The following is a 14,042-nucleotide window of genomic DNA, read 5'->3' as shown; positions in this document are numbered from 1 at the left end:
TCTCTTCTTTTAACTTACTTTTTATTTCATTATTTAGTACAGTACAGACCATGAAAATAATAATAATAAGTAGTAGTCAGCCTTTTCAAACAATTGAAAATTTGCACATCATATTTTGGGGAATATATATTTAGTATACACATTATCAGTTATCTGTATTATCATTATATTATCAGTAGCCTGTATGCAGTATCATAACAAACCATAAATTAAATAATAGTAATAATAATTCTAAAAATAACATCTTATATATTATATTATATTATATTATATTATTATTAAATATTTATTTTTTAAATATTTTGTTGAATTTTGCATTAGTTTTTGCACATACAAATAGACAATAATAATAAAATTATTAAACAATGAAATAGGTAGTCATGTTCTTGTAGTCATCAAAGGAAAATAAATATAACATTTCACATATTTAACAAAGAAAAAATATCAAAATAAATCAAAAACATCAGATAAGAGTGTCCATTACAGATCTTATGATCAAAGCATTCAATACAGACCATGTTATCGAATAGCAGCATTTTATTTTGCCTTCTCTTTGAAAATTCCTACATCAGATAAATATTTTGGGGGGAAAAACTATAATTAAAAAAAAAAGTATTAAATATATATTTTAAAATGTATATATTTTTTAAATATTTTGTTGAATTTTGCATTACTTTTCACACAAACAAATCGACAATAACAATAAACTATTAACTAATGAAACATGTAGTCATGGTTTTGGTAGTCATCAAGGGAAAATAAACATAACATTTCACATATTTCACATATATATATATATATATATATATATATAAAAAAAATCAAAACACATCAGATAAGAATAACAACAACAACAACAACATAGAAACAGTCAGCACGACACAGCAATTTAAAAATTATTTTGCACCTTGACGTCCATGAAATTCCAATAAAGGTTTCAACACTTTATCAGATTCTCCTGCTCCTCACCCATACATTCATTTCTCTCCAAGATGAAGCTATCATCCTCCAAAGTCAATTAAAGTTTACTGTTTTGAACTAACAATAGTTATTTTTGGATACTTAATTCACACATCTTTGCATGGAAAATATCTTTTTAGTTATGACATGTTGCACCAAGATTATATTGTCCCTTTAGATTAAATTAAGGTCCTGTAGTGAGAATAAGGAGTCTGTCACTTTATCTGTTGCTGCGTTGGTTTTGGTCGACTCGAGGGAGGTATAGAGGGAGGATGAGGTGATGATGTAGGTTAAACCACATCTTTGGTGAAAGTGTGGTGTTGTTTTTTTCTTCCTGTGGTTGAACGTCTTCTTCAGTGATGCTACAGCCAGTTTAGAATAACACACCTCAGTATGTACCGTATATATATTACAGTGGTGAGTACTGTGTGTAGTAGAGCGGTGAAGCCACTGAAACTGAACAGTGGGTTTCCATTTCACACTGTTCTGTATTGATCACTTTAAAGATAGAGTAGATTTGTTAAAGACTATTTTTGTATAGTTGGTTATTCCAACTGAATGGACATTCAAGACGCTTCTTTTGTTGGACTCATCTTTGAGCTTCTGTTTGCAATATTGAACAATGATTTATACTTATACAGATAATCAGATTGTAGCAGAAGTGTACGCTATATTTAGAATATTTTCACCTCTTTACCTCGCTGTCAGACAGCCCTTTCTGACGGGGAACAGAAGACGTTATCTATGCTCTCTTCAAAGCCACCAGACTCCATTCACAAACACAGTAATTTAACCTCACATAACACAGGAGTTGCTGATCTACCGCTGCTTCCATCAGTTAGTTAGTTTGTGTTATTGTGTGACTTTGGTGAATTCGAACTAACCCTTTAAAACACCAAAGTCACACATAACACAAACTAACTAACCGGTCGAGGCAGCAGTAGACGTATTATGCTTAGCATAGTATTTATGCCTAGATGACTTTATGTTGAGTGTTGATGGAGCAGCTACAGTGTTAGCATAGCCTGGAACTGATCCATCCAGACTCCATTCAGAAAACAAGCATTTTAAAAGTAGTTTGCTTGTCGTCTTGTGGACAGACCTGACAAAGCATGAATTCAGACTTTTTACTAATCAGCATCATTATGTAGTTATTTCGGCATCTGTTTATTTTGGGTTCATACCGAGTAGTGACGTGTGTCTTGCTAGATACAGTCAGTGCAATAGCGCTGTATGTGAATACAGCTCGCCGCCAGGTGACGTTATGAACCCAGATACGATGGCGTTTGGTTTTCTGACATTTCTGGGACTTCACCAACATGTACAAAGCAGCTACAGTGGTTATTTCTTCCATGGTTGTTGGTATCTATGGAGACAAACTCCTCCTCCTCTCCGGTGCGTCTAGAGAGAATGAACACGAATGATACCGGCGGTCCAACTCAAGGCGAAAAAAATTAGCTTCGCTCTTGTTGTGAATGCAACATAAGACTTTGTGGCGAACACTTGATGTCTGCACCACTGACTAAAGTGAAAGGATTATAATGTTGTGTCAACAGGAGAAGTGAAGTCATTTGTTTGCATTGACTTATGGAAAAACTGAGATACTTACAGATTCAGTTTGCATTGATTAACGCGTGATACTGTGGTGTGATATTCTGCAGAATAAGGTCGGTGTTTTCACACCTCAGTCGATGGAAACGTGTGCAGCTTCCTTCAGGGTGGCACGGTGATGCAACGAGCTGGTGATGAAGACACATGGAGGCCTCATTGCAGCTGTTTTCTGTTTGTATCTTTGAGGTTAATGTTCTGCAGGACAGCGACTGTTGTTGCATCTGTTTCTCACTTCAGAGGAGTGAAGATGCTTCCTCCTGTCCTCACATTATAGGTGTGATCTGAGGTGCTATTTGATTTTCAGCAGAGCTTGTAAAGGTGTCAAACGTTTAATCTGCTCTGTCAGACATGAGACCTTTGATGCCAGGCTGTTGAACCACAGGTTAATGTTTCTGCTGCTGTTCAGTATCTAAAACATCATACCAATAACAATGAAACATCTTTTCACTCACTTGTTCGGTATCCAGCCGTGCATTTAGTTTCAGTTTAATCTGCAGAGGTTTTGAGATATCTGTCTTTAACCTTTCTGCTGCTACTTCACAACAATGGAGGTGAATTTAATTTGTGGCGCTCACAGCAGGAATAACTGAACCGGCTGAGGTGGGATCCCGGCCCAGCGGAGTCGGGCGCACCACCGGTCCGTCTCGCCCGCAACGTCGGGGCGGTGGAGCGTGAGCGCGTGCGATAGGACCCGAAAGATGGTGACGAGAGGTTAACGTCACGCTGTTGTAAAGTGGTATCGGAGCCGTTTTGCGAGTACGAGTACATGAGCACAGTATCGGACCCGATACTCGATACTGGTATTGGTATTGGTGCATCCCTAGCCAATAGTAACGCTGTCTCTCTGAAATGACCTGTGATTGGTCAAAGTCTCCCGTCACAGGCTAGATTGGAAGTGCAGAAGTCTAGTTATCTCTCAGAACACTTGAATTACAATATGCTGAAAGGTTATTATGGGATTTTTGCCCAATGATGCCAAAAACCTTCTGCCTATTGCAGCTTTAAAGTGAACTCTATACAGGTGTTGTTATCAGCGTAGCGTGGTAGAGCTGCTGCTGTCTTGTGTTTGTCCTCTGCTAGCTGGCACACCAAGGTTACCTGTTTAAGCTCCTTACTGTGTATTTACAGACACACGGTGAACTTCTTCCTTCTGTCTGGCCAACAACCTGCAGGTTGAATGAACTCTTTAAGAGGCAAAGTGTCTCTTTTAATTTGTCTCTTATAAGAGTAGACGCCTCTCGATGCTGAAGTCTTAACAGGAAGCGAGCACTGAAGTTAAACCACGAGGTTCCCTTTTTTTAATAATAGATGGTTTATCTGCAGAGTTCAAGTTGACCAATCGACTCAGCAATAGTTTGACTTGCTGTTTGTCAAAGCTGCTTTTTCATTTTCTCTATATTTCCATATGAACGGTTTCTAATGTTTATTTTGAAAGTCTTTTTATGTAACTTTCAGTTTCTCATCTGAACTGTTGTGCGTCAGTCGTTCCTCATGTCAAAGATCATCACATGCTCTCATCGTCTGTGATTCATACTTCCCTGTTTGGTCACCACGTTGGCTGATCTGCAGTCTGTTATGTTGCTTACTTGACTGTTTTGTAGTTCAGTTTGGGAAACTAAAAAAAGACGTTTAGCTGAATCAATAATGAGGTCGCTTCTGAAAGCTGCTTTACATCTCACTTCCTTCCCTCTTTGAAAAACACTATTTCACAACTAACCACACCTATTTTTACCCTCTACAGTCAGATAACTGCAGGCTTTCTGTTGTTGTATTCTTTGGCAATGTGAGACTCTAATGTTCACTGACTGATTACTGACCGTCTGTCTGTAAGTAGTTAGACTAACACAATGTTAGATTTGTTGGCTCTGTTCGTCCCCCACATCTGATCTGAAATAAAACAACAGCTATGAGGTTCAACTTCTGACTAATTCTGTGTTCAGAACAAGAGCAAAGCAAATTTTTGCCTCTTTACTCGCTCTAGTTGGACCGCCGGTATCATTTGTGTTCATTCGCTCTAGACGCGCCGGAGAGGAGAAGCTTGTCTCCATAGATACCAACAAAATCTCTTTCCTCCATTTTCTCCATCAACCATGGAAGAAATAACCCCTGTTGTTGCTTTGTACATGTTGGTGAAGTCCCAGATATGTCAGAAAACCAAACACCGTCGTGTCTGGGTTCATAACGTCACCCGGCAGCGAGCTGTATTCACATACAGTGGTATTGCACTGACTGTATCTAGCAGCCACACGTCTCTACTGCGGTATGAACCCAAAATAAACAGATGTGCTGTGATTTAATATCAATAAACAGATCAAAATGATGCTGAAATAACTACATCATGATGCTGATTAGTAAAAAGTCTGAATTGATGCTTTGTCAGGTCTGTTACCATGACGACAAGCAGACTACTTTTAAAATGCTTGTTTTTCTGAATGGAGTCTGGATGGATCAGAGCCAGGCTCTGCAGCAGCTCCATCAACACTCAACATGACGTCATCTAGAGACGTTGTAGTTTCTACCAGAGACAGTCTGTGATTTCTACACATCCAGTACTTCACTATGGGAGTAAACTGAATATCATTTTTCACCATTTTCTGACATTTTATAGACCAAACAACTAATCGATTGATTTAGGATTGATGAATATAATCATTAATGTAAGAACTAATCAATGCCATCTAAAGATACTCAGTCGATCTCCAGTAGGCCGTCACTATATAGTGATTTAAATACGATTGAATTGTGTTTTTCATTAGCTGTATTTTACAAAACTCTTTTTCAGAATTATAAATATGTAGTGATGATGCTTAATTTCCAAAGAAGAGTCAAATCTGACATACAATATTTAAACCAGTATTTTGTCCAGTGAAGAAACTTTATTTATGTTAATCTCATTAATACCAGAAAGCTTTTAAAGCGACCGTAACAACCAACATCTCTGTAACCTGAAGCCGTAGATGGAGGTCACTGTGTGCTGACGCTCTGTAGAAATGTGTGGAGAACATGTCTGTGCTTGTGTTCTCCATCCAGATCCTCTGCTGCGTAACGCAGCCTGCAGAATGAACTAGAAGGCCAGACCTCTGACAAGGCTGGTTCCATTTACTGAAACATAATGTGTGTATCCGCCCCGAAATGGAACGGGGGTTCTTCCTTTGCTCATGCTTCACTCTTCCACCAAGTTTCATGAAAAGAAGGCCGGTAGTTTATCTGTAATCCTGCTGACCATCAGAGAAACAGACTTCCAGTAAAGGGAGGAGAAGTTCTATCCTCTTCGGCCTCCGGTCTGATAGCATCAAGAGAGTTAGTTTGTTTCATCAACATGGAGCGGAAACATGTTACTTCTACTTCTGTCCACAGATAAATCATTTACTACTGCTGCACAGCAACAGTTCAACATCTGGTCATTCAGATAACGTTTAGATCAAATGGTGATTATTTTGTTAGAATTCAGTAACCAGATCAACGAGAGAAGAAGCAAAGAGACCAAACCGGTGTTTCTTTTTACAACTACTTATTATATTTATAATATTTTTATTGTTCAACACCGGAAATATTTTTTTTTTTTTAGTTATTTTTTTGGGGGCATTTTTCCATTTTTATTGACAGGACAGTGGATAGAGTCTTGAAAGGGGGGAGAGAGAGAGAGTGGATGCGGAAAGGGCCACAGGCCGGATTCGAACCCGGGCTGCCGCGGTCAGGACCAAGCCTTAATACATGGACGCCCGCTCTACCAACTGAGCTAACCCAGGCGCCCAACACCGGAAATATTGGTAGAGACATTAAATATGACAATAGAATAGAAATAATGTAGTTTTTACTTTTGTACGTCTCTTTGTAGGCGGACGTTTTACTGGTGTCTGGTTGTCGCTTTCAGTCCAAAATGGCGGAGGCGAAGCTCTGCTGCTGGGCGCTGATGAGGACATGGAACGAACACTTTCACTTCTTAGCGATATATCGTACGTTCTTTGGTTGTGGTGCACGTCAGGCTCACGTCAGGCTCTTGTGGCCAAAATGAATATTACAACAACAAAATTCACTTGGCAAAATCTGACGTAGAAAATGGATCACCAGATTCTTGTTCTTGCGTCCCTCTGTGTCCTCGGTGTTGTTCTTCCAGCTCCAGATCAGGAGGTCGGTGACCTCCTCTGACCTCAGGTCCGTGCGCACGGTGACTGCCGGGCTTTTGTGTTGGCGGTCAGTCGGCCCTGTGGATTGTTTGACTCACTGCTGTCAATTCTGATTGCAAAAGGTTTTTTGATTGTTTGGTGTCGGTGACGTCCAAAAAGTCAGCAGTCAGCAGCACAGTGAGAATGCAAACCAAAGCAAACCTCAACACTGATACAGTATACTGATCTAATACAGTATACTGATCTAATACAGTAGTACTCATCTAATACAGTATACTGATCTAATACAGTATACTGATCTAATACAGTATACTGATCTAATACAGTATACTGATCTAATACAGTAGTACTCATCTAATACAGTAGTACTCATCTAATACAGTATACTGATCTAATACAGTATACTGATCTAATACAGTATACTGATCTAATACAGTACCGATCTATCTGCATTTAATTTAGTTCTGTTGACTGCATGCAGGATGTTCAGGTTTGTAAAACATGCACACAGAACTCGGGTCACTGACGGAGGCGGCGTGTGAAAGAAAGAAGGTGTGAAGATATAGAGATAACTGATAGATGAGGTCAGTTTGTCCTCAGCAGTGTTGAGGTCCTGGTTCAGCTCTGACCCTGTTGGTTCATTCTGAGGAAGCAGCCTGATAGCTGTTTGTGGGGATGGTGAGATGAAGCTTCATGAAGCACTGAAGCTCTCCAGCAAATTGGTTCAACGGTTCCACCGGTGCTCTGTCTGCAGCTGCATCGGCTTACTAGCTAGTTCTTGTTGTTTTTTAGGATGAAGGTCAGTTTAGTTTCCTCCACGATGCTCCACGCTGTCCTGCAGCTCCAGGATTCACCCTCCTACAGAAAAGTCTCTCCGTTACACCTCCCACTGTGACTGTTGTCAAACTAAAACAACATATAACCAAAAGAATACACACCAAAGATGAAGTGTGGTCTGTCAGTCAGGTGCAGAGAGTCTGCCGTGTGTTATTGTGTTTGATAAAGAACTGTAGGTTTCTGCTTGTCAACGTGACTGTTTGTGTCCTCTGCAGCAGGATGGCGTCCACCGTGACTTTAGAAGACGCCCTGTCCAACGTGGACCTGCTGGAGGAGCTGCCGCTGCCGGACCAGCAGCCATGCATCGAGCCGCTGCCCTCCTCCGTCATGTTCCAGGTCAGCCGTCCTGACAACTTCCTCTGCTGCTGCATGACCTTATTTTATGATATTAAAATAACTGCTCACGGATATAGAAGTTCCTCTCTAGAACTGACTTTAGTAAACATATGTTCTTTGTGTTTATATCGGGTTCTTTCTGATGTGAGAGATGAACAGACATGGAGATGTTTCATGTGCTTTAGTTACATAGAAAGAGAGTAAAATTATTAATAAAAATAAGAAGGAAAAAAAAGACACTTGATAAAATCAAATAACAATAAGATGAAATATAATGCAAAGAATACATAACATGAGATGGGATATAAAACCCACTGAATAATAATGAATAATATTATAATTAGAACCTATATTTGCCGCATACACATATACATCAGTAAACAGTAAACACTGCAGCAGCATCAGAAGAAGGTAAGCAACAGGTCTATTTTTATTCCTTTTTATTAGAAATAAAAGATTGTTTTTCATTTAAGTGTCTTGAAGAGCCAGGCGGGGGGAGATGGGTTATTATTATTTCTTCAAACTGTGATCGCTACTGATGCATTCAGATTTATAAACGTGTATGTGCACTAGATATATGTGTTTATTATTTATATATTTATCCAATATATATATATATATATATACATATATATATATATATATATATATATATATATATATATTTTTTTTTTTACATGTTTTTTTTTCTTTATTATTTCAGTCATTACTTTGAATGTATCTTATATTTTTATATTTTCATTTAGTTATTATAATAATAATACAAATTATTATTATTATTAACAATTATTATTATTATTGTTATTTTTATTATTATTATTATTATTATTATTATCATTAATAATAATAATAATAATAATATGTAGTTAAAGTATATTTGATACAAGGGTAGGTTCATTATCAATAATATATATTATGACCACATTTCCTATAATTAATAAGGATTCCTATAATTTCTTATATTATTTTATTTTATTTTTATGGTTTCAATATGTGTTTTAATAATGAAAAAGAAATTTTGTTACACATTGGAATTTAATTGTAAAATAATCCTTTTGCTAACAAAAAGGAATCTTTATTTTTATATATTTAGAGCCCAGTAATAAAATTGTCAAATCATATTTTATTTGCTATAAATGTAAGTGATTGTGTTAAATGGGTATAAGACATCGTCTCATATCGATCGCAGGCCCCTGAATTGAATGGTGACATCAGATAATATCATATTATTGTCTAAGAAACTTGTGATTTCCACCCCGATGTCTTACCGATGTCTTACCGATGTCTTACCGGTGTCATCGTCTCCCCGCAGCCCAACTTCAACACCAACTTTGAGGACCGGAATGCGTTCGTCACCGGCATCGCCAGATACATCGAGCAGGCCACCGTCCACTCCAGCATGGTACAGTAGGAGGGTTTCACTTCTCTCTGATCTCAGTCAGGACCTGGTGGGAAAGATAAGTCCAGCAGAATGGGGTCAGGGTCTCGTGAACAGGAATCTGGTTTAGTCCCAGCAGACCGGTTGGTTTTGTCTAGCAGGCAGCTTCTAGGATCCAGGCCCAGAACTGAACGGATGCTCTGGAGCGTCTCTGACGGGAAGAACGGGGCTTTGTGTCTAATTAGTGAGGGCTCTAATTGGTCGGGGTCTGAATCCAACCCTCTGGGAATAAAGGAGGTAGAATAGAAGCAGCGGAGCATGTCGTGGTTCTCCGTGTGTGTGTTCAGATGAGACTGATGTTGTTGTGTTGGTTGAACCAGAACGTGATGCTGGAGGAGGGGCAGGAGTACGCCATCATGCTCTACACCTGGAGGAGCTGCTCACGGGCAATACCACAGGTAAACCGCTGCACGCTCTCATACTGATATCATACTGGACGGAGAGCTCAAACCATTAATTGGCAACTATTTTGAAAATCTGTTAATCATTTTAGTCATCGTCATAGCAGAAACACTTCTGGAATCTGAATCTATTTGTCTGTTATCACCTGTAACTTTAATATATTTGGGTTTTGGGCTGTTTGAATACACACAAGTCACTGTCGGCTCTGTGATACGCACTTCTACAGTATAACAACTTCCTGACATGTTGTAGACAAAACAGTTAATGGAGAAAATAATCTCCTGATTATGATCATATCTCAAAAGCTTCATGAGGTTTCACTTCACTCTCCAGAAGTTTTCTGAACTATACACATTTTTTAGTTTTTGAGAGCAAAGTCGTTTTGGTAGTTTCGTTATTCGTTGAAAGGCTGCTGTCGCTGACATGGTTTTTACTTTAGATCAATTTAAATAGGATCATGCTCAATAAATGATCTCCAGTTTTTAAAGGTCTAACCTTCCTTTCCCTTAACGATTCTTCTTTTGTCTCTCAGGTGAAATGCAACGAGCAGCCCAACAGAGTGGAGATCTACGAGAAGACCGTGGAGGTCCTGGAGCCGGAGGTCACCAAGCTGATGAACTTCATGTACTTCCAGGTGATTTACGTTCTACACTCAGCCGAGACGCTCGCTCCTCCACCGTCTGTCAGCCGAGACGCTCCTCCACCGTCGGCTGGAAGAGTTTCAGAAATCTTAAAAAACTTAAAATTAAAAAAACTTTAAAAACTTAAAAAAAATTGAAATGTAAAACTTAAAAACTCAGTTTAAAAAACTTTAATTCATAATGTGAATCTTAACTTAAAAAAAAACATTAAGAACTTAAAAAATGAAGATGTAAAACTCAACTTAACTTAAAAATACTTCAACTTAAAAAACTTTAAAAAATCAAAATGTTAAACTTAAAAAAATTACTTAAAAACTTTAAAAACTAAAAAAAATTGAACGTAAAACTTAACTTGAAAATATTTCAACTTAAAAAATAATCAAAAAAATCAAAAAGTGAAACTTAAAAACTTAACTTAAATTTGACTTAAAGAAAAGCTTAAAAAAACCCTTTTAAAACCCCTGACCTTAAAATCCTAACCCCGTCTCCCGTCTCTCTCCCTCCCAGCGAACCGCCATCGACCGTTTCTGCGGTGAAGTCCGGCGTCTCTGTCACACCGAGCGACGGAAGGACTTCGTCTCCGAGGCGTACCTGCTGACCCTCGGGAAGTTCATCAACATGTTCGCCGTTCTGGACGAGCTGAAGAACATGAAATGCAGCGTGAAGAACGACCACTCCGCCTACAAACGGTACTCAGAGACATTAAACTGCTTTCATTCACACAAACTGATTCACACAACAGCCACTAGAGGGCAGCAGCACTCAGTCAGCATCTCTACAGGTTCTCCTCCTGGTCCTCACTGCTGGAGCAGCATTTCTGTTAAGACTCAGGGAAACAGGGAAAACGGTATACAAGATAATGACCCAGGTTTTGGAACTACAGTTCCCATCATGTTGGGGATGTAAACAGGAAGTATAATGCCACAGATGCAGTGATCTAGATGTGAGCTACAACTTAAAGCCTATAAATGAATGCTGAATCAGCTGTTAGCAAGTCCTGTTAGCAGCGCTCCTGTTGATGTTCAGACAACTATCACTGGATCACTTTGGAATTACTGAACAACTTAAAAACACAATGATTGTTAAGCAGTATATGCTCTTTTTTCTGTGATTTCTAAGCAGATTTATGAATGTATTTTCACCGAGATATCACTGGGAAGTCACACTGAATTTTAAATATGGAATCATGTTCAAAGAAGGACAACAAACACTTTTCCGATGTCGAGCAATAAGACGCTTTGCTTGTATTCGGCGAAGTTTATTCAACTTACTTTCATGAGTTCTGAGAGTCGATGCTTCTGGAATAAGACCAAGAATACAAATCTCTTCCGTACATGCATATCAGTTCTTTGTGGATGATGTTGAAAATTGTGTCGATTATAACTTTTATAAAAGTCTTGTATGTGTTACATACGTTAGTGACATACGTTAGTGACATACGTTAGTGACATACGTTAGTTACGTACGTTAGTTACGTACGTTAGTGACATACGTTAGTGACATACGTTAGTGACATACGTTAGTGACATACGTTAGTTACATACGTTAGTTACATACGTTAGTGACATACGTTAGTGACATACGTTAGTGACATACGTTAGTTACATACGTTAGTGACATACGTTAGTGACATACGTTAGTGACATACGTTAGTTACATACGTTAGTGACATACGTTAGTGACATACGTTAGTGACATACGTTAGTTACATACGTTAGTGACATACGTTAGTTACATACGTTAGTGACATACGTTAGTTACATACGTTAGTGACATACGTTAGTTACATACGTTAGTTACATACGTTAGTGACATACGTTAGTTACATACGTTAGTGACATACGTTAGTTACATACGTTAGTGACATACGTTAGTGACATACGTTAGTGACATACGTTAGTTACATACGTTAGTGACATACGTTAGTGACATACGTTAGTTACATACGTTAGTGACATACGTTAGTTACATACGTTAGTGACATACGTTAGTTACATACGTTAGTTACATACGTTAGTGACATACGTTAGTGACATACGTTAGTGACATACGTTAGTTACATACGTTAGTTACATACGTTAGTGACATACGTTAGTTACATACGTTAGTGACATACGTTAGTTACATACGTTAGTGACATACGTTAGTTACATACGTTAGTGACATACGTTAGTGACGTACGTTAGTGACGTACGTTAGTTACGTACGTTAGTTACGTACGTTAGTGACATACGTTAGTTACATACGTTAGTGACATACGTTAGTTACATACGTTAGTTACATACGTTAGTGACATACGTTAGTGACATACGTTAGTTACATACGTTAGTTACATACGTTAGTGACATACGTTAGTGACATACGTTAGTTACATACGTTAGTGACGTACGTTAGTGACGTACGTTAGTGACGTACGTTAGTGACGTACGTTAGTGACGTACGTTAGTTACATACGTTAGTGACATACGTTAGTGACATACGTTAGTGACATACGTTAGTTACATACGTTAGTGACATACGTTAGTTACATACGTTAGTGACATACGTTAGTTACATACGTTAGTGACATACGTTAGTTACATACGTTAGTGACATACGTTAGTGACATACGTTAGTGACATACGTTTAGTTACATACGTTAGTTACATATGTTCTCATAATATTGGATCAATATAAATCTTTTATATAGATAATGTTGGTGCTTGACGACGAGCCTTTTTTTCTTTCCTGCTGCTGTGATTTTTTAAATTCAAACTAAATCTTGTTTCCTTCCTTTTGGTCCAGAGCGGCCCAGTTCCTCAGGAAGATGTCTGAGCCTTCGTCCATCCAGGAGTCTCAGAACTTGTCCATGTTTCTGGCAAACCACAACAAAATCACTCAGGTTGGTCACATGTGCACCGCACTGTTCACTCAACATCATCAGGATTACATCATCTCAGGGTTCATTACAATGTCTAAAAACAATTAGACCTGTGTTATATATGTTGTTGAGTTGTGTTCTGACATTATCACAAATGTTTCCAACAATGTTCAAACCAGAGAAATATTAATATTATGATTTTAATGTCATCGGTGTCATCATGTCCTCTTTGTGCTGCGTCAGCGTCTGAAACCGTCTGAAACCGACCTTCTATCCAGTTTTGAGCCACATTTTAACAACACACTTTTTAGATCTTGGTGGTTTTTATATTTGAACCTGATGAAAGATTTTAGTCGTCAGACGTCTGGATCTGAAGTTTTCTGAAGCTGAGCAAACGTTAGCGTCAGCTCGGCTCGCAGCCTCTCCGGGACGTCCTGCGTCCGCCGAACAGCGTCGGAGAAACACTGATATTTAACGTGAAGCTGCTTTATTCAGTGTTTGTTTTGGAGAGGAGGAGACCTCTGGAAATGTACAGTTTGACTGATATAAGTTAATATTCTGTCTATATTGTGTGTTCAGTCTCTGCAGCAGCAGCTGGAGGTGATCAACGGATACGAGGAGCTGCTGGCCGACATCGTCAACCTGTGTGTGGAGTACTACGAGAACAAGATGTACCTCACCCCAAACGAGAAGCACATGCTGCTCAAAGTAAGAGAAGCACCTGAGAGTGTTAATCTGCCGGAGCGTTGTTGACAGTAATGGACCTCCTATATACTGTGTAAATATATATATATATATAGAGTATATATAACCTATATAACCTCCTCTGC

General features: G+C 38.6%; 1 protein-coding gene across 2 annotated transcripts in view; it reads left to right on the top strand.

Annotated features, from left to right (window-relative positions):
- Nucleotides 1-14,042, top strand: part of cyfip1 (cytoplasmic FMR1 interacting protein 1) — a 40,198-nt gene that overhangs the window by 1,685 nt on the left and 24,471 nt on the right. The window contains exons 2-8 of one of the 2 annotated variants that reach the window (XM_037771050.1): nucleotides 7,751-7,871; nucleotides 9,184-9,273; nucleotides 9,630-9,707; nucleotides 10,244-10,345; nucleotides 10,860-11,041; nucleotides 13,137-13,233; nucleotides 13,792-13,920. In XM_037771050.1, coding sequence (XP_037626978.1) covers nucleotides 7,755-7,871; nucleotides 9,184-9,273; nucleotides 9,630-9,707; nucleotides 10,244-10,345; nucleotides 10,860-11,041; nucleotides 13,137-13,233; nucleotides 13,792-13,920 — 795 coding nt within the window. In that variant the 5' untranslated portion in view covers nucleotides 7,751-7,754. The remainder of the gene's footprint in view (nucleotides 1-7,750; nucleotides 7,872-9,183; nucleotides 9,274-9,629; nucleotides 9,708-10,243; nucleotides 10,346-10,859; nucleotides 11,042-13,136; nucleotides 13,234-13,791; nucleotides 13,921-14,042) is intronic. The other variant, XM_037771051.1, reaches the window with a different exon arrangement.

This window comes from Sebastes umbrosus, chromosome 5 (genome assembly GCF_015220745.1).
Source record: "Sebastes umbrosus isolate fSebUmb1 chromosome 5, fSebUmb1.pri, whole genome shotgun sequence".
Lineage (NCBI taxonomy): Eukaryota > Metazoa > Chordata > Actinopteri > Perciformes > Sebastidae > Sebastes > Sebastes umbrosus.
The sequence above is the reverse complement of the archived record's forward strand: the minus strand, read 5'-3'. Positions and strand labels throughout refer to the sequence as shown.